The sequence below is a fragment of the Platichthys flesus genome, chromosome 6 (genome assembly GCF_949316205.1).
Source record: "Platichthys flesus chromosome 6, fPlaFle2.1, whole genome shotgun sequence".
Taxonomy (NCBI): Eukaryota; Metazoa; Chordata; class Actinopteri; order Pleuronectiformes; family Pleuronectidae; genus Platichthys; species Platichthys flesus.
In genome coordinates, this window is record NC_084950.1 from 10,214,799 (window position 1) to 10,239,772 (window position 24,974).

Consider the following 24,974-nt stretch of genomic DNA (forward strand, 5'->3'; position numbering starts at 1 on the left):
ATAAATTTAAACAAATCTAAAGTTTCTCTGATTAGATATGGATTCCCTTGCATAACCTAAAACAGCAAACACACAGAATTTTTTTTAATTAATTACTTATGTCCATATCTAATATTTCATTTCAGTGGGGTATCGAAAAAATACTGTTGACAATTTCTTATCATTAAGTTATGAAAACAGGATTTTTCTCTCTTTCTTCCTTTCATTCTGTTGTTAATTGTGGTAGCAGTGGCCTGACTGGTTGTTGCAGGGACACGTCATTCATCCAGTTTATCTCTCATTTGTCCTTTCAGTGCTGACAACATAACTTTACCTTAAAATTTAATTGACCTCGTTCCGAGGGCAATTTTTTTTTTAAAGAAAACAATAAAGTTTTTAATCGATTAAAATGTAGGTATTTATTGATGCTAGCCTGAAATGCACAAAGCACAATTACAGATACAGTTTATCCACAAAAAATAAATTCCATATGAATCACAACTTTCCCTCACGACTCATGATGTATCTCAGCCTCATTTTTAGCACTTTACAGCAAATAAACTTTACATGATTTACATTATTGTCTTAATGTCACATATAATCAATTTGACATGTTAAACAAAAAAAATGAAATAGAAACACATGTATATGAGATCCAAAACCCGATTTTTATTATAAACACCCATATTATATCATCTTTCTCTGTTTTACAGTTAATTGCACGTTAAAGACATAAATAACCATCCTGCGGGTCATGTCCATGATTGTGTCATAGCACCATCTTGTGGAGTTATTTGGCAATAAATATTGCAGCTGGGATGGGATTATGTTCTATAAAAGAAAAGAAACAGAGTAGTAAATGAACTGACGCTATACTGACCACGGATTCAAGATTTAGAGTCAAGATTAGAAACAACCTACAGATGGTCTGCAAAAACAATTTTTTCTTTTTTATCCTTTTCTGCTGTTTTGACAAGAAGACATCTAGAGGTGAGTTCTGTCCTGGTTGGTCGGAGATGTGAAAAGTTCTGCTTCAGGATAAACCAGGAATCCAGAGAAGGTGGTGTAGCGCCCCTGGTTGCTGTAGACGGCGTAGCGCTCGTCCTGCTGACTGTACAGCCACACGCTGTCGCCCCGACGGAGAGACAGCAGCAGACTCTGACTCTGCATCTCCCGCCTCTTCGACGTGTCCTCGTCAAACACCATCGCCTGCACCTCGCCCTTCCCGGTCATCAGCTTCACGGACACGGCCTTACGGGGGTGTTTCCCCACAGTGAAGGCAAAGAAGTAAGCCCCTGGGTAGTGGCAGGTGAAAAGGCCTGAGCTTTTGTTGAAATGACCCCCGATGTTGACATACTCCACGTCAAAGGTCAGAGGGGGCTTGTCCTGCAACCTGCTGCTCTGACCCATGAGTGTGGACGTCCGTGCCACAGAGAAGGCAGAGCGTGGCTGCTCGGACGCCTCGGGAGGGCACTGGGGGTGGGACAGGCCCGGTGGGGACAGGTGGTTGCTGATGTAGCTGGCTGTGGGGGCGTCAGGGTAGATGAGGTAACCAGAGAATGTGATGTAAGGCCCAGCGTTGCTGTACAAAGCATACTGAGGACTCTGCTGTAGAAGCAGCCACACTGTGTCCATCTCCTTCAAGCCGATCATGACACTCTGACTCTGAACTTTCCTTCCTTTCTTGCGGTAGTCATCGTACGCTATCGCCTGCACCTCCTCCCCGTTCTTCACCAGTATGACAGAAAGCATTTTCTTTGGAAACTTCCCCACTGAGAAGGAGAAGTAGTACGCCCCAGGGATGCGACAGCGGAAGCGACCAAGGTCTGGATTGAAATCCCCTCCGATGTTGACCAAGAGCCTGTTGAAGGTCACGGCCTTCTGCTTGCCTCCCACTACGCTGCTGGTTTGTGTGGCGGAGAAGGCAGAGCGCACACTGGTTGTTACTGGGGGAGCATGAAGGGGAGAAACTGGTCCAGAGAAGGTGAGCATGATGAAAACACATGCCAGGAGGCAGTGTGTGCTCCAATGAGCTAAAAGAAAGGAAACCAAGGAAATAACAGTTACAGATGACAGACACAAATCACTGTGAGGGAGTTAGAATATTTAAGTTTTTTGATGTTCCAAAAACAAATCTTGTCTGGGATGCCAGGACAACCAGAGGATTCACAAGATAAATCTGACATCATCAGATGGATGGAATGGGAAACACAAACATTCAATTAATAATAAACACTTCATATCAGGTTTGTTTATTATTTGCATTAAAAGAAGCAACATTTCCTGTTTTATCTGGCGTAATGTACTTATTTCTTTCTTATTTCTTGGTGATAAAGTTCTAGATGGTGGATTTTTGTTACTGTTGCCTAATATGAGATTAGTATTGATTTTCTCATTTAACTCCCCACAAGAAAATTAAAAGACATATTTATTTTTCAATAAAGGGGGGGGGGGAAACAATATGTCAGAGAAAGTTCTCTATTCTCTCTGGCCTCTCTATTGTCTTTGGTTGTTTCTTATAAAACGCTATATGCGTCTTAAAATACTTAAATGAAACCTGATCAACAATAAAGTAAGACAGTTAGTCAGTCAGTCAGTTAGTTAGTTGGTTTCTTAGTTACTTAGTTAGTTAGTTAGTTTGTTGAACTGCTCACAGCTCAAAATATATCACATTGCATTTTGACCTTGCTTCATATAACTCTACAACAATAGGCCGAGTCTTTTATATCAGCCTGACCTCGACCCTTAATGTCTCAGAGACAAATGTTCTGAGTTGATATGGAAGTCTGTCTAAACCCTGTCAACACAGATGTTCCTGCTGGAATCCGGCGCTCAGTGTGAGCAGCAGCCCCTGTAATGTGGCTGATACTGCCTGTTCTCTCTGTGCACTGAGAGACGGGACCAGATTAACAGCTGGTTCATCTGCTCCTGTGTGTGTTGAACAATGGTACATTTCAGGGGGGACGGTGAGGTGAGGTGGGGCAGGTTAGAGAGCTGAAAGACACCCCCGCAAAGTATAAATGGAGCATTACATTGAAGTGTGGATGAGTGTCGGCAAATCGGTTTGTGCTAATACGATATACCGGTAATACTTGGAGAATTGTGGATTTTTGAAATCTTTTGAGGACCTCATTTGTTACCATACCTGAAAATCTGGTAGTTTATTAAACACATTCGGATTACATTAGAAAATACTTTTCTTTTAGACTGAGCTACTGAAGAAGCCATAAAAATACTTTGATGAAATGTGCAGAAACAGATAATTTTTTTAAATCAAGCATGGTCAGAGGAGCTTCCGTGGTCAAGACATGAGCATAAACGTTGCACCTGTAAAGGCAGAAAACATGAGTTGTAGTTACAGGCTCAGATTGGACACCTGCCTGTTTCCCCCTCTGCTGCCTGTAATACACAGAGTTTACAAAATACTTATGATAGATGTTAAACGCTAAACTGTGGCGTCTATCCCAGGGTCAGGAAATGAGTGAAATAGCAAAGGAAAAGTTTGAATCTCCTGTGCAACGTACTGTGTTGGTACTGCAGCAGAACTGTGAAATGTTAAATAAACTGAGAATCGCTTATAATTCTAAAAAAGCTTAACTAACTCCACCATGTCTGGAGACTACTGTTGAGGCAAATTATAAAAAATCAGTACATTTTCAATTCTATTTCTACGTAGCATTTGTGCTAAAAAGATGAACCCATTACAAAAATATGAAACCCACCTGTTGAGCGATGTTGGAGCAGGAACGACATGCTGGACCTCTTCTTCTTCTCGGTCGGAAATTTCAAAGAAAGTTGTTCCAAGTTTGCTGCACTGCTGATGTCCACGTAACAGACCTGACACCCGAAGGGACAAAGCTTTTGTCCGTGCAGATGCGTCAGGGAGGAGCTCCACACTCTCCCATCTATAGCTGCCATTCCAACCTGCAAAAAACAAAGGGGGAAAGTAGCTGTGTCAGGCAGCTTTAAGAGTTGTGTCTAATCCACACTTTCTTTGGTTGGAAACAAGTGGAGCAGCACAACACACGCAGACTTAGATAAGAACACCACAACAAATGTGCTGACAATTTAGACTCAGTTGAAAATTTATATTCACAGTAAAATCTCATGAAAATACCTTTTCTTATCGTTTTCAAATTAATCAATAATGAATGTGTTAAATGATTGTAATCACCATTTTAGTGTTGTAAATGAAAGATTTTGAATGCAATAATTTTTTCTTTGTGGGATATGCAGATGCAGTCATACACACGATATTATGCAGTTCTGCGTAGAGTCTTTGTATAGACGCAGTTGTACATGGAGTATTTGTATGAATGCAATTGTACATTAAGTATTTACATAGATGCAGTAGTACATGATCTCTTTATAAAGATTCAGTTGTAATTGTGGTCTAAGATGCAGTTGTACATGATGTGCTTATATTGATTGAGTTGTACATGTAGTCTTTGTAATAAGAAAGCTGCATTTTAAGTCTTTATATAGATGCAGGTGTACATTCCCTTTTTGAATAGATGCAGTGATACTTTATTTATTTATAAATTCAGTAGTACATGATGTGTATATATAGATGCGGTAGTACATGATGTGTATATATAGATGCGGTAGTACATGATGTTTACATAAATGCAGTAGTACATGGTGTGTTTATATAGAGGCAGTAGTATCTGTGTCTGTATATAGATGCGGTAGTATATGCAGCAGTACATGATGTAATTATATAGATGCAGTAGTACATGTTGTCTGTACATAGATTCAGTAGTACATAGATGCAGTATCATTTGCAGTCGTACATGTTGTCTGTAAATAGATGCAGTAGTATATCGTCACCCTCTTAAACGAATGGCCCAAGTAATTTTTTCAGGTTTCTCAGAAAACACCAAAGAAATGATCAAATATTGAATATATGATATTTATTAAACATTTCAGTCAACAAGGTTATGAAAAAAATGCAAAAAACGCAACAGTCGCTCCACCCTTTGACCTCCTTGAGTTCTCTATGGTTTTGGATCACACCGTCAAAGGACTCGTCACAGAATGGGGTATAGTCTGGATCGCTGATGACATCATCCTTATCAGATCCGTCCTCTTCATGGTGTGGATGTGTTTGCTCGGCATCTTCAACAACATCAACTAGTGTTTAAGGTCTTGTCTGCTCCATCTAAAACAGTGTGTTGGCCTGGTACGTGCTGCTTCATCTCTTCTCATTGTCCTTTTCAGTGGATGAGGCCTGATCAGTGTCAGAATTGCCAAGTGCATCTCCTACAGAAAAGGATAAACATTTCAACATATGGAGCTGTACAGTCACAAATGTGTGACCATTCTGAAAAACAGTCATTGCCTTGTGGTCACTATTAAGCCACAGATTCTAGAGCCTTTCCACTCTTTGCTAAATGCTACGTTCGTGGACTTAGCTATTTTGCTGACTAATATGCTGAATAAAAACAATGAATAACTATGCAATATTTATAGCTTAGTCTATATTAAAGTAACCTCATCACTTAGCGATGGGGACGAGCCCTGAATCATGGAAATAACTTAAGTGACTAGGTCGATTTTTGTTCTTCTTGATGCAGCCGCCATCTTGAAAAGCTTGTAAAAGTCAAACTCTTGACATAGGCCATTATTCAACAGGCTCAGATGATCTGTTCAACTGAAGATGTAGGCGATTTCACCAGAGGTGACCAACCAGCATCATTAGGGGATGATTTAGGCAAAAAAAAAAAAAAAAATGACTAAGACCATTAATTTAGGAAGGTGAAAATATGATGTGTTTATATAGATGCAGAAGTGCATCATGTATTTAAATAGATGTAATAGTTCACGGTGTATTTATATAGTTGCAGTAGTAGGCTACATGTTATCTGTACATATATTCAGTAGTATATGATGTGTTTATATGGATGCAGTAATACATGATGTGTTAATATAGTTGCATTAGCACATGTTATCTGTACATATATGCAGTAGTATATAGATGCAGTAGTACACGCAGCAGTACACGTAGCGTGTGTTTGTCCCCGATCTGCTGATCTGCTCCTCATCCTCTGTCAGGACGCACAGGACCCGGAAGACGTGTGTTCGCTGTCAATGCCAACGACGGAGAGAAGACACCGAGACCTGAAAGCCCTCATTTAAGACAAGATGGCAGGTCTGCCCCGTAGGATCACCAAGGTAAGGATTCACACCGTGAACAGAGACTTTTCTGAGGCGAACTAAACACACGTTCTCAGAATGAAGCTCCGCCGGTGGACAGTTTTGCATGCTAACGTTAGCATCTAGCTCGCCAACGCTGGTGTGCTAAAGTAACTTCCGCTTCACTCCTCGGCTCACATACACGGGCGCTTTTTTAAGATGGCGGATATAAATGTGCTCTGGGTCGGGCTCCTGTCTTCTCAAAATACCTCTGAAGCTCTTTAGTTTTTATTCAGACCAGACTAGTCTGCTAACTGAGTGGCTTGCTAACCGGGCTAACTAAGCTAACAAACAGCTCTAAACGGACATTAGCTAACCCGGGCTAGCTGAGTGTTAGCTGTGTTTCTCGATTGGAAAAACAAGAACACCCTGTTAGTCGGGTTCTCCCGGCTTTAGACATTTAATCTGGCTACATGCGAATTGAAGATGACACGGTTGCCTCTTTACTAGTCCTCTTGTTATATTCTTATTAAATTGCTACTCTGTACCAACCAGTAGCTGAGCATTAGCATCTTAACGTGGTCATAAATAGTATTAACTAAGCCAGCAGGATGATAGTCCTGGTGCATCAGACTCCATGGAGCAGTATCACCTGATGTTGGCTCGCTAAACAAATATGATCCATTATTATCTGCGCCACACAAACCCACAGCTACCTTATTTGAATGGTGACGTCATGGTGAGCCATAAGTGCAATGTGCAGGGACACATCTAAATGAAATGAATATTTAGTGGGGGACCCCCCCCCCCCCTGTTTTGTGGGTTGACTCAAGCATCTTGGAGAAATTGCCCCATTTCTTCTGTGGGTTTAAGCTGCCTTGGGTGCATCTGTCTTTTCACGCAATCCCATAATGATGCTTTAATTTCTGGGTCTTAAGAGCTCCAGCCGAACTGTCTGCACCACAGTGGAGCACCATTACTATCTCTCCACCACTGTGGTTGCTGTCATGTTTTATATTTGCATGAATTCAATCTCATTTACCATCTATTGAGAAAAAAAACTAGAGCTTGCCTATTTTGTAAAGGAAGTGGGCCTACCTTTGTATTGAGCCTGATTTAAAAAAAAAAATGCATCATGGGAGCATGATTAGTGTCTAAGAGGAGTTTGCACAGGTGGGTTTGTAAGCAAACCACAGATCAAGGGGTTGGTGGGAAGGCTGGGAAAAGGTGCTCAGAGACTCGAGCCCTTGAGCCCTTCGACCGTGTGACTGGGACTGGGAGCCCCTCTACTGTCTGTGTTTTCACTGCATGGTTTTGTCTGGGAGTTATCTGAAATATTTCAGGAATCTCACCCCCAGTGGAATTCAGGAGAAGAGGGTCCAAAACAAGAGGGGTGACCTTTGAAAACGATGGTTTTCATACATCGCTGGTGATTTCACATTTATGTGTTTATTATCCAGATGTAGTCAGCTGTGATATGGTGACGAGGCTACATTAACAATGAACAACATCAAAGGGCCTTGAAGAGCAGGATAAGTGTTGCACAGATCTACATTGTAGCATCCAGACTGCACAGTACAGAGTATTAGACTGTAGTTTCCTTGTTTCAGGGACCTCTCAGGTGTGGCACTCGCATACCACAAGCCTGCTTCTCTTTCACTGGAGAGGTGTGATTCTGTAGGTCACTTGTCTCTCAGAAGAAGTTGGGTGTTGCCAAGCTCCCCTGGCTGATGAGACTGTCAGAAATGTTCTCTTTCCTGCGTAGTGTTGTGAAGCGGCCACCTCCGTCCAATTTATTGATGCCTCCTGACAAAATTCAACTAATTGTTACTCCTATCATACAGAAGCTACGCAATTCAGTTATAGTAGTAAACCCCTTATATTGATTATTAGTCATGGACAAAGGGGCTCCCTGTGAGCAGTTTCCCTCGTACTAGAATAACTGTTGATAATTTAGTTTGTCGGTTTAATGAATACACCTTGAGGTGACTGTACCAAGGCTTAATACACCTGCCTAATTTTCAGCTAGGAAAAAGCCTGCTGCTGTGCGGTGGCTGAGTCAGTGTCACCTCTAAAAGACAGTTAAGTGCTGCACAGATTCACAGCATTGAGTCACTATTGCAGTCAACGCCTCCCTTCTTCCTTTCCTCCCTTGTTGTTAGAACCAAAATGACAGTGACTCTTTTGCAGGTCTCAACAGGGATTTTAACATCTTTCCAATTAATACTTACATTCATTTTTATATACTCATATATCATTTTGTTTGTTTCTTTGTTTTTCTTTTACCAGGAAACTCAGCGCTTGCTTACAGAGCCTGTCCCAGGCATCAGGGCAGAGCCAGATGAGAGCAACTCCCGCTACTTCCATGTGGTCATTGCCGGACCTCAGGATTCACCATTTGAGGGTGGCACGTTTAAACTTGAACTCTTTTTACCGGAGGAATATCCCATGGCAGCTCCTAAAGTGCGCTTCATGACCAAAATATATCATCCCAATGTCGACAAGTTGGGAAGAATATGTCTTGACATTTTGAAAGGTAAGTCAGCACATTAATGTCAATGTTACTTCTTGTGCACCTAGAAGATTGTGTTTTATGACCTTTTGAGTTGGATGGGTTGGTTCTAAAATGCGACAGACACAAAAATGAAATCAGGTCAGAAAAGAAAAGAAATATCTTGCGGTGAATATCTCTATACAGCAGAGTAAATAAGTCACTTCCTGTCTCTGCCTGCTGCACCCGGCTGCTCCACCTCTCGCCTGAATAATGTGGAGGATTCAATGCTGTTATGAAGGTGTCTGTGCAGAGAACCTCCCGCTGTGTTGTGCATATGGGAAAGGCAAAATCTGGGTAAACTCCATAGTCAATTTTCCGATATTTTACCCGGAGGTCATGTCTGTAAACGGCTCAACAATCAGGGTGACGCTTCCCACAGGAGATCATACCTTGACTCACCAAAAGCATTGATAGATAACAGGCATTTGGGTGAGCAGTGGGTGAACTATCAAACTCATTGTCACCTGCTATTTTAAGGTAAAACAGTTGCTTTAATATACATGTTCCTCATCAGATAGTTACAATAACACTTGACAGAATGTGTATCTTCCCAAGCAGCTTTAATAGGAACTTTGCATTGGCATTGTTGAGTCAGGCTTTTGACTGTAGGAAAGCATTGTAGTTATTGTGCTCTTGATGTTTGATCTATGAGTGACTTGACAATTTCAGCTTATTCAAAACTTGTGTTACACTTTTTACCCTGAAATGGAGGTTCTAGCCACAATGGTTGCATATCACCTCTGTCACTTCACAACTCCAGCAGCTTTAAAATAGATGAACTATTCCTGTGTTTTTTCTTTTACTCTACTTTCATCATATTAAACTTGATTGTCACTTTGCTTATCTTATTCTCTATTTTGGTCTAGTAAATATCTTTTATTTTTATTTTCCCCCAGATAAATGGTCTCCAGCTCTGCAGATTCGCACAGTGCTGCTTTCGATCCAGGCGCTTCTAAGCGCGCCGAACCCTGATGATCCTCTTGCAAATGATGTTGCAGAGAGGTGGAAGGCTGACGAAGCTGAAGCCATTGGAATAGGTGAGAACTAACTGAGTAGGCTGTGGCTGGGGGGGGGCTTTGTGCAGAGCTTTGTAACTTCTACACTCAGCCATTACAAGCCTCACCCACTTCATTTTTAACACAGAGCCATGTTTACTGCACTCTATATCCAGCTCTTGTCTGGTCTGCTGTCCATTTAGGCAAAATCTCAGCATTACATCCTTGAGTCCAACTGAATGTTTGTACCAAAATTAATAAATACCATCAAGGGTTCATGAAACATTCTGTTCACCAGAGCGGGAAATTATAATGCCTCAGCTCACAGGCTGTTGCTGGTGCAGAGACATACAAAGTTAACGTCCTGTCCTGACTATATATATCAGTTACTGGAATATGATGAAACGGCAACACTCTCACATTTTAGTAAACTGTGAAACTCTATTTAAAAGGTAGTTTTCTTTATGAAAAGTTTTTTAAATAGTCCTCATGACAGAAAAGTCCAGAGGGTAAATGTGATATATGACTTGTAGTGTCAGTTCAGAGCTCAATGACAAATTTACAAATCAAGTTGAAAAAATATGAAATTACGTCTGTTGGTGATGTTAGTTTTTCTAATATATTTTACTCCTGACTTGGCAATAAAGCTGTTTCTAATCAAAGTTGTCTCAGTGCGGTCAACTTTCATCAGTTTGTGTTTTCATGGTGTTTGTTTGTTTTTCCCTTTTACAGCCAAGGCTTGGACCAGGCTTTACGCCGGAAGCAGGAATGAAGTGTAGAGCAGCCTGACAAGTGGAGACACAAGCGGAAGTCAAGTGTGAACACAGCTCTTCACGTTCTTCCAGGACCTCTTCCTACTTCATTTGCATTTAAAGGACACAGTCTTACATGAGTAAATATCGAAATTAATATCTCTAATATAAATACACACACATACACGTTTGTTACAAAAATAATAATGAATATAGCGTAAAGGAAAAAAAAACTGCTGACAACTGGTGATTTGAATGCACACTAGAGATTAAATGGCTTGTCCTTGTCCTAACCCACTACTGTTGAAATGCATGGGCAGAGGTTTTAGATCTTCTCACCTGGCTTTCTTCGTCCATTGATTTCTTTTGGGGAGGATTTTTCCAACCGTGCTCAAACATACATGTTTAGGGGGGAAGAGGGTGTTCTGTGTAGGGGATGGCGTGAGATGGGTGGAGAGGAGAGATTTGCTAGATTTGGTCAATACGGTATACATTTTATGTTTGTCTACTTTTTTTTTTTTTTTAAAGGAGCTTTGTTTTATTGTGCTGTTGTGTGTTTATTAAAAGCAGCTAACCGCTACTAACCCGCTGCAAACACTCACCTGGAGTCCGAGCAGAGTTTCATCCTGTGAAGGTGATGCAGCAGGACACATTAGTAATTATAATCACGCGTCTTCTTTAAGTCAAATCTGGCTTTATTAAGTTAAAAATAAAATGACTAAAAAAAATATACTCGCCTAGCCTGCCACATTAACTTTCAACCACTCTGTAGACCTGGATATAAGCTTGGGAAGTTGAGGTTGAATGCAGAGGGTGCGGTGGACATTGAGGACCTTTAGTTTTAGCGCATAGTGTTTGTTTTACTACCATATCCAGCCTTTTATTTGTGAATCGTTCTAATGCCATACTAACTCCTCTTCTTGTTGTTTCCCCTGTGTGTCACCTCAGTCTAATACTTCAAGACGGTGGTCTACTTTTTCCAATGGCATTTATTTCACAAAGCAGGGATTATACGTGAGCTGTCCTCTGTTTGATAATTTGAGTGGGTGTTGCGGGGCTGACCTGTTTGGGACATAATGCTTAGTAGTTGCGGGATCAAACTCCAAATGATCGGGGGAGGGCCGTTGGGACTCGTGATGGTCGTAGTTGGTCTTTGGCTGCAAAGTCTGTATTCAATTCACTGTCTGTAAATTCATTCTCTCTATTCATCTGGAGTGGAAATGTCTTCCTGCTCCCAGGATGCTATGGAACAGTTCACCTGCATACTTTTATGTTCTGTAAATAAAATCTATTGATTAATAAACAGCTATCCGTGTGGGACTCTTGATTGAAAGGACATTTGAGGGTGAAACCTTCTGTTGATGTATATGATCGTTTGTAGGAGGGCTTACAGGTCGGATTTCGAGACCTTGGTCGGACAGCTCATGAGCAAAGCCAGTGAGGAAATAAGTATGTTTATAAAGTACCAACTTCAAAATCCAGTGTGGAATTTAGGTGATGCATGAAATACCACTATATCAACAATTACTTTATTGTTATTTGAGAATAATCACCTGAAACTAAGAATTGTGTCCTTTAGAATCAGGACTTTATATCAGGAGCTGGTCCTCTTCCACAGAATTGTCCAAGTCTTCTGCTTATTAATTATTTATTTGTGTAAACATGGTTTGATCCTTGACTTTCCACACACCTTTTAAACCTCATAGTGTTGTTTTGGATCTGGATCAGCATCACTTCCATCATTCCCAAATTCACGATGATTGGGTTATTTATTTCATTTAGAAATAAAAATAGCAATAGTTATTATTAGGGCCCCAGCACTGATAGGCACTGACAGGCCCTATTGAAATTGTAAGGATTATTATTTATTTATTATTCAACATGCTCAAATTCTTACCAAAATTTGCAGAAAATCAGAAAGTTGTTAAAAAGTACCTCCAGAACTGCGCAGGGTTCATTTAATTAAAAAAAAATAATTTACACAGTTTAAGATATTGTGCAATGAATAGGTGGTTGACGTTCTGCCAAATTAAGAGGTTCAGTATCTTGCCAAGGACACTTCAGCATGCAGATGGGGAAGAGTGGGATTGGAACCGCCAACCGTCTTGTTGGAGAACGACCACCCTTCCCTTTAGGCCAAACGACCTACTATCACGAGAAACTAAGCCCACTAGAAAATGGACACATTATTGTGTGTGTGTGTGTTTGTGTCGGTGTCATTCTATGCTTTTTTTGATTCACATTTCAGAGAAAACCATTGTATTTTCTACTTTACTACATATATTTGACATCCTTACTTTAAAGTTACTTTTATATTTTTGGATTTTAGGTACTGGATGGTTTAACATGCTTTAAAAACCTATTGTTAGAGAATAACCCAGTTATTTCCAACCTTGGCTTCTGACACCTTAAAAGAACGGTGCCCCGAGACCCCCAGAACATGTTCACATTGACCGATCTTCACAAAAATCGATGTATCACATGTATCGCTTGACCAGGCGAACAAAAAAGTATGAAGGTGCAATTTCGAAATACGCAACAGGAAGGCTGCTATTTTGTATTTAGCGGCCATTTTGACCATATTCCACATTTTTACTTTGAGGTACTTCTACCAGGGCTTACATCAGATCAACTTCAAATTGAGATGAGTGAGAACAACAAAAGGAAACATGGGAGCTGTGAGATGAAATAATTAACTTGTTTTTATACAATGTAACAGCTCATTAGCTCAAGTGGTAACAAATACCTGGTTATTATTATTAATAGTGATCTCTTCTTGTGCTTCCAAATGTCTGTGGTCCTAACAGTCAGGCACGTGCACAGATAGACCCCTAGTGGTGCTCAAGCACTGGCCCTTTTGCCCTGGATGAGAAAAGTGCCCTTCTGCTGGAGCCCAATTTTTTCTTCATTCATCAATATTTAAGAATAAAAATTACTCTCTCTCTGTCATCAATTGATGATTGCTGGTTGTACATCAAATGACGTTTGTCATGTTTAATGAAGAGAGAGACGGAGTGAGATACCGACAGGTAGACAGGCAGACAGACAGACAGACAGATAATTTAAAGGCAGTTTTACTGTTCTACAAATTAGACAAGTTCACTAGTAATTATTGAAATGAAAGGTAGGTCTTAAGTTGAGCTACATGACAGTCTGGTGAGGTAAATTGTGGTATATTTCTAGTGTAATGCTGCTTATGCTTCCACTCTGTCAGAAAACAGTAAAAAAAAATATGTGTGTACTGTGTTGTCAGCTTTATAGAGATTATATAAGTCACTCTTGATAATTATGCACAACATTGATTTATCTCATTTACAAAATTTGCAGCATAATGCCAAGAAAAGAGAGACTCCAAGAGCAGAAGGCTAGGGAACTGCAGCAAGCAGCTCAGGGTAGCAGTTCTCTTTTATCTTGGATCAGGCCATCAACTTGTAAAACAGATGAGGGAGAATCAGTAACCCTACCTAGTCCAGAGGAGCCCATTACATCACTAACCCTAACATTAACATATTATTTGGTTATTCAATATGGCCTTGTTTTGTCTGTTTTTGCCTGTTATTCATTTATTTATTCAAAAATAAATGAATACGTTTTTTATTTATTATTATTATTTTTAATGTCATAAACAATTTTGGCGATGGATGCCCTTTTTTTGGTTTGAGCACCTGCCCCCCAAAATGTCTGCACGTGCCTGCTAACAGTCTACAATGGGAACACGTCAACACACTGACACATTGTCACTTTGAACACGTCTAATGGATGCAGAGTGGATGACATCCACTAGAGGGACACCGTCCTGAGCTTTGTACCTTCTATACTCAGCAGAAACACGTTTCAGTCCTCAACCACTTCACCAGAAGAAGCTCAGTTTTACCACCAGGCTGCGTCACTGCTCTGACAGTGGTTTAAACATTGAGTTTAATAGTTATTTGTCCTTAAATCCGCAGGAAATTACCTAATGTTTCCTTTCAGATATTATGAGAAATGGGGCAAACCTAAATGCAGATTTAAGTTCATATGAATAATATTTAACAAATATTTACCTATAGTTGCTAAGATATAAATCAAGTGAGTCATACAGGTGGAACATGCATCAATAGGCAATGGCCAAACTTGATTAATTTCACTTTTAAACGATACAAATAACACAATGTCAAATGTAGTGTAAAAAAAAGCTCATATATGCTTTCAAATAAGCACTCAATGTTATTTATATGTATCTCCTCCCTGTAAATGATCACATTTCTGTATAAGTAATGCAAATTGGAGAGATAACGCTCTTCTATGGGTAACATAGAGGAACCTCAGTTATAGAGGATGAAATGTAGGGGGTTTCTATAGAAAGATGATCATAAATGTTTTCACACATTATTGTAGTACTGGGAATAAAACAACAAATAGACTTAAATGGCCTTAAACTAAAAATGATCTTCAAAGCAATTGAAAGCAGCATTAGATGCATCACTAAGGCCTGGTGATTCCTGATCAGTTTAAAGGAAGAACATGAATAAAGACACTTGATGCATGTTTGGCTCATTACTGCGTGTGTGTGTGTGTGTGTTGTGTGTGTATGCTTATATGCTTGTGTTTGTGGGGCAGCTGGTGGCAGCTCGCCCACCCCAGATGTGAGTGAGAGTGTGTGTGTGCGTGTGTGTGGTTTACAGCGGCTCTGCTCCTCCATGGTGTACACTGACTCCATATATCCACACACACTCACACACACACACACACACATGCAGAGTGACAGGGTGACGTGGTGTCGGGGCTCAGAGATGAATGAATGAACCGAGGCTCCGGCTCCTCTTGTTCACTCAGACCGTGTGAAGAGGCTCAGTCTGGGGACAAACTGCGGGGACACCACGCTGCTCCCGCGGAGAACACAACCCCCTCCTCTCCAGTGCGTGTTGAAGAGCCGGTCCTTCTCGGTTCACAGCTGTTATCTTCTTCATATTGAACGTTTGCTGGCGCTGGACGAAGACTTCGGACATTTATGATGAAGTTTAAGCCCAACCAGACCAGGACGTACGACGGAGAGGGCTTCAAGAGGAGGGCAGCGTGTCTGTGTTTCAGAAACGACCAGGAGGACGAGGTGAGGGGTGTGTGTGTGTGTGTGTGAGTGTGTGTGTGTGTGTAATGTGTCTGTGGGTGTTATATCCAGGTATTACTCATATCCTGTAGACCCAAATCCGTCCACACGGTCACATTAAAGGGACTTGTCCTCCTTGTGGGGTCAGGTTCCCCATCATGTGAATAAAGAAAGTTTAAGACGAGGACAGGTTTGTGTTAGGTTAGGTTAAAGTTTGATTCAGGTAAGAATAGGTTAAGTTATGGTTAAGGTTTGTTTAGCCTATTGTTAGAGTCGGGTACGATTAGGTTAAGGTAAGGGTCAGGGTTGGGTTATAGGTTACGGTTAACTTTAGGTCAATTTTGGTTAGTGTTTGGTTAAGATAGGAGTGAGTCTGCAGGAAATCAAAGAAAATGTATTTAATATCCTCTGAAGTCATAGAGAAAGACGTTTGTGTGTGTGTGTCTGTATGTGTGTTTGTTTGTTTGTGTGTGTGGTTGTGTGTGTGTGTAACCTCTTAATGGAATAATATAAATTCTAAGATCCTTGTTCTGGTGAAGGTTAATGTTTTGCTAAGCTGTCCACAATCAATGCAGTTTCCTAACAAGGATTTATGTTTGTGTGTGTGTGTGTGTGAGGAGGTAACATTTACCTACATCCTTTCCATTTTTATACAGTTTCTGCCAAAGTCCTGAACTCTGTTTTATCAGCACAATTTAACAGACCTTTCACACACATGCACATTGTCTCAATGTGTGTGTGAGTGTGTGCATTCACGTGTGTGATGTTAGCTGAGGTGAGCATAACTTGGCTGAGGGGCCAAATGTTCGACCTATTAAACAACGGGGGGTCTCATAACCTGGCAACCGCAGGAACCAGCAGCCCAGCCGGAGACCCATCACTTTCATTTTGTGTACAGGAGGAATTCCAGATAAGTCATTACTCATGAAGAAGAGGCCTCCTCACTGTGTCCCGATAGAAACTGTGTGAAATACTGTCAGTGACACTCAAGAGGGCAGCTCATGACATCCTGTGTTAACTGCAGATGCATTTATAGGTCTAATGTTACATGTGATTATAGGTGTTCAAGAACCTTTAGCAGAGACAGGACTCAAACACCCACTCAAAAGTTGTTACCCTTTTACCTAGAATGGCACACAGTAGAGTGCATACTAAGCCGACTCAACAACCCCTTTAAAATTCAATCAAGTTGCACCTAATTGCACACACTCAGATAATTATGCTTGTTTTTTTCCCATCCAGATCTTTGCATTATTTCTTGAGTTAGAGAGAAACTATTGAAAAACTCAATGTTAAAGAAAGTGGGGGGGAAATCCTGTATCCACCTTCATAATAAAACTCCAACAGTTAATGGGTTCCTCCTTGGCCTATGTCCCATCCTTCCACCAAGTTTCAACAAAATCTGCTCAGTGGTTTTTTTCGTGAAAATTAGACAAAGAGTCCGATAGCAATGAAAACATCACCTCCCCGGCAGAAGTAATTAATGTGGGGAGTGCTGTAGTTCACTATCAAAGGCTATGTGTTCTCTTATTAATATGAAAGTGATCATACCATGTAACAGGCTTGTGTGGCTAATGAGAAACTGAATAAGTAATTAACACTGACACTACTGACATTATAAATAACCATGTTGGAATATGATTCATTCAATCATAAAATAAACCTGTCACTTTCTGGAACATATGATGCTATTTGGTTTCTTATTAGGCTTGATAATAAGTTGTTTGTACATACGAAAGTACACTGGGGGCAGATGGGTGTCCTAGATCACAACGTGTCTGCCCAGTGACGGCAGGCCATCTCAGGACCACATGTGATAGGGGGAGTGGGGTTGGGGGGGGGGGGGGGGGGGGGTGTAGAGTGTTACACTGTGTGCGAAACACCAAGTGACCTATCGGCTGCAATTTATAGAAACAAGGTGCAGGCACTTGCTGTCCCCTGACAGATTTTCTTTCCTGCTCCCAGTGCCCTCACAGTACTTCTGTCTCTCTCTCTCTCTCTCTCTCTCTCTCTCTCTCTCTCTCTCTCTCTCTCTCTCTCTCTCTCTCTCTCTCGTCTCTTTTTCTCTCCTCTCCCTTCTATTCTTCTGTGACGTCTGTGCTGAGAGTCACGTTGATTATTGTTGATTGCAATAAAAGAGGCAATGAGAGGAGAAGGATCTGTTCCAGCTTCGAGTCCCATGTTGTAATCTATCCATCCAGTCTGCATACCTGGTTTACAGTCTCTTCCTCAACATGTCAGCTGGAGCCCAGGCGGACAGGGGCAAACTAAATATATATACATATAAAAAATAGGGATGGAATGTTACTATTTGTTATTGATCGTGTTAACATAACTGTAAAACAGTACGCTATATTTCCCCCCAGTATGTTTCTGCTAAAAGCCAGTGAACTATATTGAACAGACTTGTTACTGGATCTTTCTGGGGAATAATATCAACAAAATGTTTAAATATTACAGAAAGTATCAGCGTCAGAAGTCACTGGACCAGAAATCAAGATGATATTCTGAAAGAATTGGAGCTTCCATTTTCTCATGATGCCTGTGTTACATCAGTCCCAGGCTCTTGAGCTGGCTTGTGATCAGGTGGGATCACCCTAAAGCGGACGTACATGTCCCGACTCAATGATCATCCTCACTCTGAACCCTCAGTGAGGTGTGCTAGTTCCTGTCGGGGTCATTCACCTTCTCTGCTATAAGCTCCTTTGTTTTCATACAGAAAAGCAACTGCTGATCCAGTAGTTTTTGAAAAGCCTTTTGGCTGCGTGTGTGTGTACGAGTAGCTGCCTACGTGTTCCACGTGGTGTTTGTGTGAAATTGCGCATGCATGTGTGTGTGTTGTGTCTGTTCAACAGCAGCCAGTGTTTCTACAGTGCAGGGGCACAGACAGACTAGTTGTCATAGGCAGTGAATTCTAGGTTTACTTATTTAGTGTCTGCTACAATAATTCAAGCAGGAAGGTGCAGGATTGATTTATGCTTCCTCATCTACTCAATGTTTTGCATTGTCATATTACTGTCCATACTACCTCATGTTTTTCTAAGAGGCGAAAGCTCTAACTCAGCAGGTTTAAGTGAGTCAGCAGCTCCTGCAGACGCAGGTCATTGAATGTAATATGTCACTCATACCTCAATATTGACAGTTGTCTGTGTTAGGAAGAAGTTTGTAAATGCAGCAACAGATACAGAGAACACACTTTGTCACACCCATGAACCCATGTTAGAATTCTCCACGCAGTTAACGATAATCTCGGCTGACAGTGAGCCTGTCAGAATATAGTTCTCATGGATTTCAAGCTTTACACTCGGTACAGATATGAGAGGGATTTCCAGAGCTGCTGAACGTAGTGGCTGCACGTGTCTGGTTAGCTGAAGGCAGGATTCAGGAAGTATTCACATGTGAACTTAATGTGGGTCAGCGTGATGCCAGATGGGGTTTGAGGTCAGATAACTGCCTTCTGGAAAAATACCAAACTGCACGTGATGGAGGTCAGGTAAACATTGTGTGTGGCTTAAGTTGTTGTTTCAGATTAGCTCAAGGATTTGGTCAAAAGTTAATTTTATTTTGAGGTTGTTGTTCATGATAATATTTAATTGTTTTGTAATATGTGAAAAGGTTAAGCTAAATTTAGCTTTTATACGGGCCTAACCTAGTCATATCTTAAATGAGTGGGGCTGTTGTGTTTCAGACGCATACTTTCTTTACTTGTAATGTGTTCTTTTTGATTATCAGTCATTACTTATAATGTGGAAACAACATGTTGGTTGATGAAAAATCACACAAATTGCCCTCATTCCCTTAGTTTAACTACGTGGTGACGAGTGTGTCACGTACAATAGTCCAGTCAAGTGAATGATATGTGAGATGTTCACTACTCGTCCTGGTAGAATTTGTGAGCAGGCATATTGTATAACAAGCAGTTTTGCTGTAATCACAGTCCATGATCAGCCCCCCGCCCACAAACATGATCCACCACCAGCACTGACAATCCACGGTCACGATCCACCATCACAATCACTGCTTTATGAAGACAACGGGCAAGAAGTCAAGTCAGTTACATGTATTGATGTTAGTCATTAATGTGATAAAGAGGGAGAAAAGGAAAGAGAAGCTCCATGTGTCATGTGATGATAGACTCCTTGGCACCCTGAGCTCAGCTGCAGAGACCTAACTGAGGCCTCTCTTCTCTGGTAGGTGCTGCTGGTGAGCAGCAGTCGACACCCGGACCAGTGGATTGTGCCGGGAGGAGGAGTGGAGCCCGAGGAGGAGCCCTGTGGCGCAGCCGTCAGGGAGGTGTATGAAGAGGTGAGGTCACACACACACACTCTCACACTGTCACACTTTCACACTTTCAAACTGTCTCACACACACACACACACACGCACACACACACAGAAATCCTCCATGTTTGCCTTTCTGTTGTACAATGTGTGGTTAAACTTTATCCAGGTCCATACTGGTTTCACATGGTCGTTGTTTCCTGAAGCATTGTGCTTCCACTTCCCCACAGCAGAACATGAAAATCTTCTTTCAGAGACTTGGAATTAACTTGAGAGTGGTAATTTATCGAAGCTTTATTTACTCTTCAAGGTTGGCATATTTTTAAAACTCATTCAGGATAATACAGATTAGAGTAGGAGCTTTTTGTTGCTGCGCGCATTCTGTTTTTGGGATTGCACTGAGGTTTGATGCCGAAGCAGTGGCGGATAAAGAATTTCTCTCAACCAGGGGCCATAAAGGGGCAACAATTAACTCAGAGGGGCCAATTATATGTCAAACAACCAATTCAGTAAGGTGCACGTTTAGGTCATTCCTTGTTTACCATTGTCTCTATAGCTTTGAGCAAAGCCAAAGATCCTTTGCTTTATTTTTATGTTCTGGCACACAAAGAATTTCCTGCGCAATTATAGTATTGTTTTGTCAGTATTGTTAGTAAGTGCCACTGCCCCTCTGGCCCCGCCCTTGTGTGGAAGCCGACTCCCTGATAATGGAATTCACCACAATCATTGAATGGATCAAGAAGAAAGGTTTTTCAAATTCCATATCTGCACTGCACGGCCCTGGGATGATAACGTCGACATAATAAAACCACTGGTTTGAGCATTCGACTTCACCTAACACAAACAAAAACTTGTCATCTTCATTGGGTAATCTTCATTGACGACTCAGTAACAAAAAATATGTATTCATTAGCCAGTGGCCCACACCACATTGTCATTAGCAGAAATTCTTGGCAGTTGTCGTTGTCACTGTTCAGTGTGAGACACTCCCCGAAGCTGGATCCAGATGACGGATAGAAATATTTGCCGGCGATGCATAAATGACCACTAAGTTGTTCTGTGGTTTAGTGCAGGCGTTGCTGGTTGTTGGCCAGTACGTGTCCACAGCGGAGTGAGCTGTGAGCCTCTGCCCAATGTGCTGACAGCTTTTGAAGTATGGCAGTGACATTTGGGAAGGGTTTCCAGTTACCCAGCGTCCTGTGCTTCCCAGACCAATCGTGTATCTGAATATAGATGAGCTGCAAACCAGCCTCTGTGGCGAGCTAACGAGTCAAATCGTCATGTTTTGATAGGCCGCCGTCGAGCTCAGCACATCAGCCAACATCACGTCCATGTGGTAGTTTTAATTTGTGCACCTGTGAGATGTTAGCGATCCTATTAGGAGAATGCAATCTTAAAATCCAGATTGACAAAAGTCTTGCTGGAGAAAAATCAACTGAATGAGTTTTGAGCAACGTTCAGAACTGGTGATACAACACTGTCGAAAGGAAATTGACTTGTAAATGTACTGAATGAGTCTAGAACTATTTTCTTCATGTGTGTGCAGGCTGGTGTGAAGGGGAAGCTTGGCAGACTACTTGGGATATTTGAGGTGAGCTTGTTAAACTGTCATGGAAAATTAACAAATTCTCATGCGGTGGTTATATTAAAATATTTTACACTGTTCAAAGTTCTGTGTCAACTGTTAACTCCACTACTATGTGTAGTATGCCTTTATAAATATGTCGGTTCATTCGTCAGTTAGCATGAAGATCACAATATTTCTGTAAAAGAAGCAGTGCAGTAAATCACCGTTTTCAAATCGCTTTGTATAAAAGCGTGTGCATGTTTTGCTTTGACACTGATCTGAGGTCGTTTGTTCATCTGAACCGTTGCAGCATAATCAGGACAGAAAGCACAGGACGTACGTCTACACGCTCATAGTGACAGAGACGCTGGAGGCCTGGGAGGACTCTGTCAACATTGGTATGTTCAAGTCTCGTTATGTAATATTGCTACAATAAAAAAAACATTAATATTTAATCCTTTAGAGGAAGTAAGCAGGATAATATACAATATTTCATGGACCTTTTACACAGACCTAAAACACAGCTGTCATACACTTCCTCCATTGGCCTGATCAAACTGACTTAATTTTATTGAGGATATCAAACCCAATAAAGAAAACTGAACATTTTCAACAGTTTTTTTTTATTTTACAGATAAAAACATTAATCTGCTCATTGGGGAAATTCTCAGCAGATAAATAATAATCGAAATATAATTAATTACTAAAAAAGATTTCGGCCATATTTTGCCTCAACTTTACAAGAGTAGCTCTTAATGTGTATTAATTAAATGCATGTAATGAAAAAGTTGCCAAAATAATAGCCACTATTTGTTTAGAATGTGTTTTGCCTTTTGAAATTGTGTTTCTCAGCGGACTCGGAACATAAACTACTTCTAACTGGTCCAGGAAGAAGCGGTCATGATCATTGGCTCCCTTCACCTACACAAATAGAGTTCAGCCTTTTCACATGGGGGAGGAGTGTTTGCTATGCCCAGTTGTTTTCCAGTTATCGCCGCTCACCACAGCCCCCTCCTTACTTGTCCTCTCCTGCCCTGCGCAGGGCTGAGACTGAGCGGAAAGGGTTCGGCCCTGCTGGCCTAGTTCAACACTCCCTCCTACTGAGAGGCAATGGTGTAGTTCAGGGTGTCAACATAAAGTTTGTGACTCCTCCTGTCTCCCACCACCGCCTGATTATCACAGGCTACAGCTAATTCTTTAAGAAAGGTGCTGTTTGGTTTTGAACACATTGTGAATAATTAACAGCTGATGGAAACGATCAGGAATGTGCTGCACTTCAGTTTTAAGTGAGTTGTATAATATTCTAACGAGTACGTTCTGACTGCATTGCTCAGTGAGCAGTTGTAAGCTGCACTGTCAGCACATTTTCTGAATATTTTCCATGTCTGCAAAGCGAGCGAGTGGGCGTGGTGATGACATTTACAACACGTGACTGAGGCAAAACTGGAAAAAATAAATCCAAATTTGGAGCAATACAAGCAGAAGATACCGGAAAAGTAATGACTTGGGATTCCAGAGTTTTTGGTCCAGTTGACAGTCGATGTGATGTGAAAAATTATTTTTGCAGCTGAATCAAGACGTCACTTCCTGCCTCCCACTCCACCCCTCGTCTGAAATGTCTGCATATTTTCCTGTTGTTCCCACATCTGATCTGGACAATCTCTGGCTCGGTTTTCATAGGTGACGGCAGAGTCTGGAAAATGTCGGGACTTTACTCACATCTCATTCAGGTTCTCCGTAGAACTGTTAAAGGAGAAGATTAGGTGCTGCAATCCAATTGGGCATCGGAGGTTGCGGCAGCACAAGCTTCTACTCGTGGGCCTGTGTACAAAAGTGTCTTTGAATGAAACAACAAACTTCTGCCTGTCGTTGACTTTCATCCACATACTGACAACGTGTCCTTTCTTTCATGTTCTTGCAGGAAGAAAGAGGAAGTGGTTCAAGGTTGACGAAGCCATCAGGGTCCTGCAGAGCGACAAGCCTGTCCACGCAGAGTACCTACTCACACTCCCCAACACCTGTAAACCCCCCTGCGGCCCCGGGTGCAACCCGACTAACGGCAACAGCCCCAGTTCCCAGGGGACGGACAACAGCAGCCCTCACTGCGTGGTTTGCTCCACACAGGGCTCAGACCTGGTCAACAGATAGGACCGTCACCAGCAGCGACACCGGGATGCACGGTTGATCTCTTCTGCATTCATGACTTCTATAAGTGGGCTTGAAGAGTGCCAACGTGTATTTGAGATTTAATATTTTTACCAACCAGCACCAGGTAATAGAGATAATGTGTTCCTGGATGGGCTCTCTCAGTGTGCTGCCTCTGCACTGTAAAGATCCTTATCTTCTTGTCTTACAAGCTGAATATTTGATTGGCCGTGCACACAGTGTCGGTTGGTCCTACGGATGCCAGTACTGGGGAAGGGTTGGCTCTTCACAGGAAGTCCCCCGGTGACATGATGTCATCCTGCGAGACATTTTGAAGAGGAGTATCTGCGCGTTTGTGAATATTTTTACGACAGATTTTTGTTGTTTTTGTGAATTGTTCAGACACATCGGAAGCAAAACTACTGTCACTCACCACTGTCACTTTACGGTATCGTCTCTAAGCACGACTAACACTGAAATGATGCAAACCAGACACCACACTGAAATAGTCCGGCCTTAAACATCCTTTCATTTGTACGCAACTGCTGCAAGCCTGACTACTAAATTAAAGGTGAATACAGTATGCTGGCACAGTTATAATGAATATCAACGTATGCATAGTGGAACAGACCTGCAGTCAAATAATTACAACTTACAAAAAGAAAGACCGTATTTAACACTAAAGATGTGCAGATATCATAGAAAGAGATACCACACATCATAGGAAACTATCACTATTATATGCATTTGATAAATGTCTGAGAAAATTATTATAGACCTCTGTTTTACAGGAGCATTTATGTGTTGTGCTGGTTGTTTTGTGTGCCTTCACAAACTCAGTGATGTGTGTTTGGATTATAAACACTGTGCATCCCACAGCGCTGACTGGAAGCAGTGCCGACGGCCTCTCACAACCCGCTGACCCTTTTTATGTCACAGCATCGGCAATGAACTGAAACTTTGGGCTTGTCGCTATCACTGCACAGAATTAAAGGTTCAGTGTGTGGAATTGAGTGAGATCCCGCATCGCCCTCCTTTTCCCTTTCATAAAAACTCAAAAGGTGTTTAGTTTGTCCAGTTTGGGCTACTGTAAAAGAAACATGGCGGCCTCCGCGTAGAGGACCAGCTCCTTATGTAAATATAAAGTATTAAGTATAAAGGGCCCATTCGCAGGTAAAGAAAAAAGTGTGTACAATTTAGAAGAAACAAACAAATGAAAACATCTCTGGGATAATTTTATATTACATTTCTGCCAATAGATCCCTTTCACCTAAAACATACACACTGGACCTTTAAGTACACGCTGACTGAAGTGGTTTGAGGGATAATACTGTGGAAACTAGGAGTAGTTCAGTCAGAGACAAGGAGAAAATAATGTTATAATTTCAGTTTATTGATGATCAGTGGTTTTCTTGTACTCTGATGCATTGGAAAGATCATTTAATAAACACTTTTCTATGTGTGAAGGAGTCTGTGATATT

General features: G+C 41.4%; 3 protein-coding genes across 3 annotated transcripts; 2 read left to right on the top strand and 1 right to left on the bottom strand.

Annotated features, from left to right (window-relative positions):
* Positions 1-379: 379 nt before the first annotated feature.
* Positions 380-3,808, bottom strand: c1qtnf13 (C1q and TNF related 13). The gene is made up of 2 exons (XM_062389681.1): positions 3,702-3,808; positions 380-2,012 (listed from the first exon to the last, which is right to left on the bottom strand). The coding sequence occupies exons 1-2, from the start codon at positions 3,730-3,732 to the stop codon at positions 964-966; spliced, it is 1,080 nt and encodes a 359-aa protein (XP_062245665.1). The 5' UTR covers positions 3,733-3,808; the 3' UTR covers positions 380-963.
* A 2,185-nt stretch (positions 3,809-5,993) lies between these two features.
* On the top strand, positions 5,994-11,720 carry ube2na (ubiquitin-conjugating enzyme E2Na). The gene is made up of 4 exons (XM_062389921.1): positions 5,994-6,153; positions 8,404-8,650; positions 9,565-9,705; positions 10,396-11,720. The coding sequence occupies exons 1-4, from the start codon at positions 6,124-6,126 to the stop codon at positions 10,440-10,442; spliced, it is 465 nt and encodes a 154-aa protein (XP_062245905.1). The 5' UTR covers positions 5,994-6,123; the 3' UTR covers positions 10,443-11,720.
* Positions 11,721-15,051: 3,331 nt separating this feature from the next.
* On the top strand, positions 15,052-24,959 carry nudt4a (nudix (nucleoside diphosphate linked moiety X)-type motif 4a). Its single transcript, XM_062389348.1, has 5 exons — positions 15,052-15,504; positions 19,696-19,806; positions 21,328-21,372; positions 21,659-21,746; positions 23,270-24,959. The coding sequence occupies exons 1-5, from the start codon at positions 15,406-15,408 to the stop codon at positions 23,494-23,496; spliced, it is 570 nt and encodes a 189-aa protein (XP_062245332.1). The 5' UTR covers positions 15,052-15,405; the 3' UTR covers positions 23,497-24,959.
* Positions 24,960-24,974: the final 15 nt, after the last annotated feature.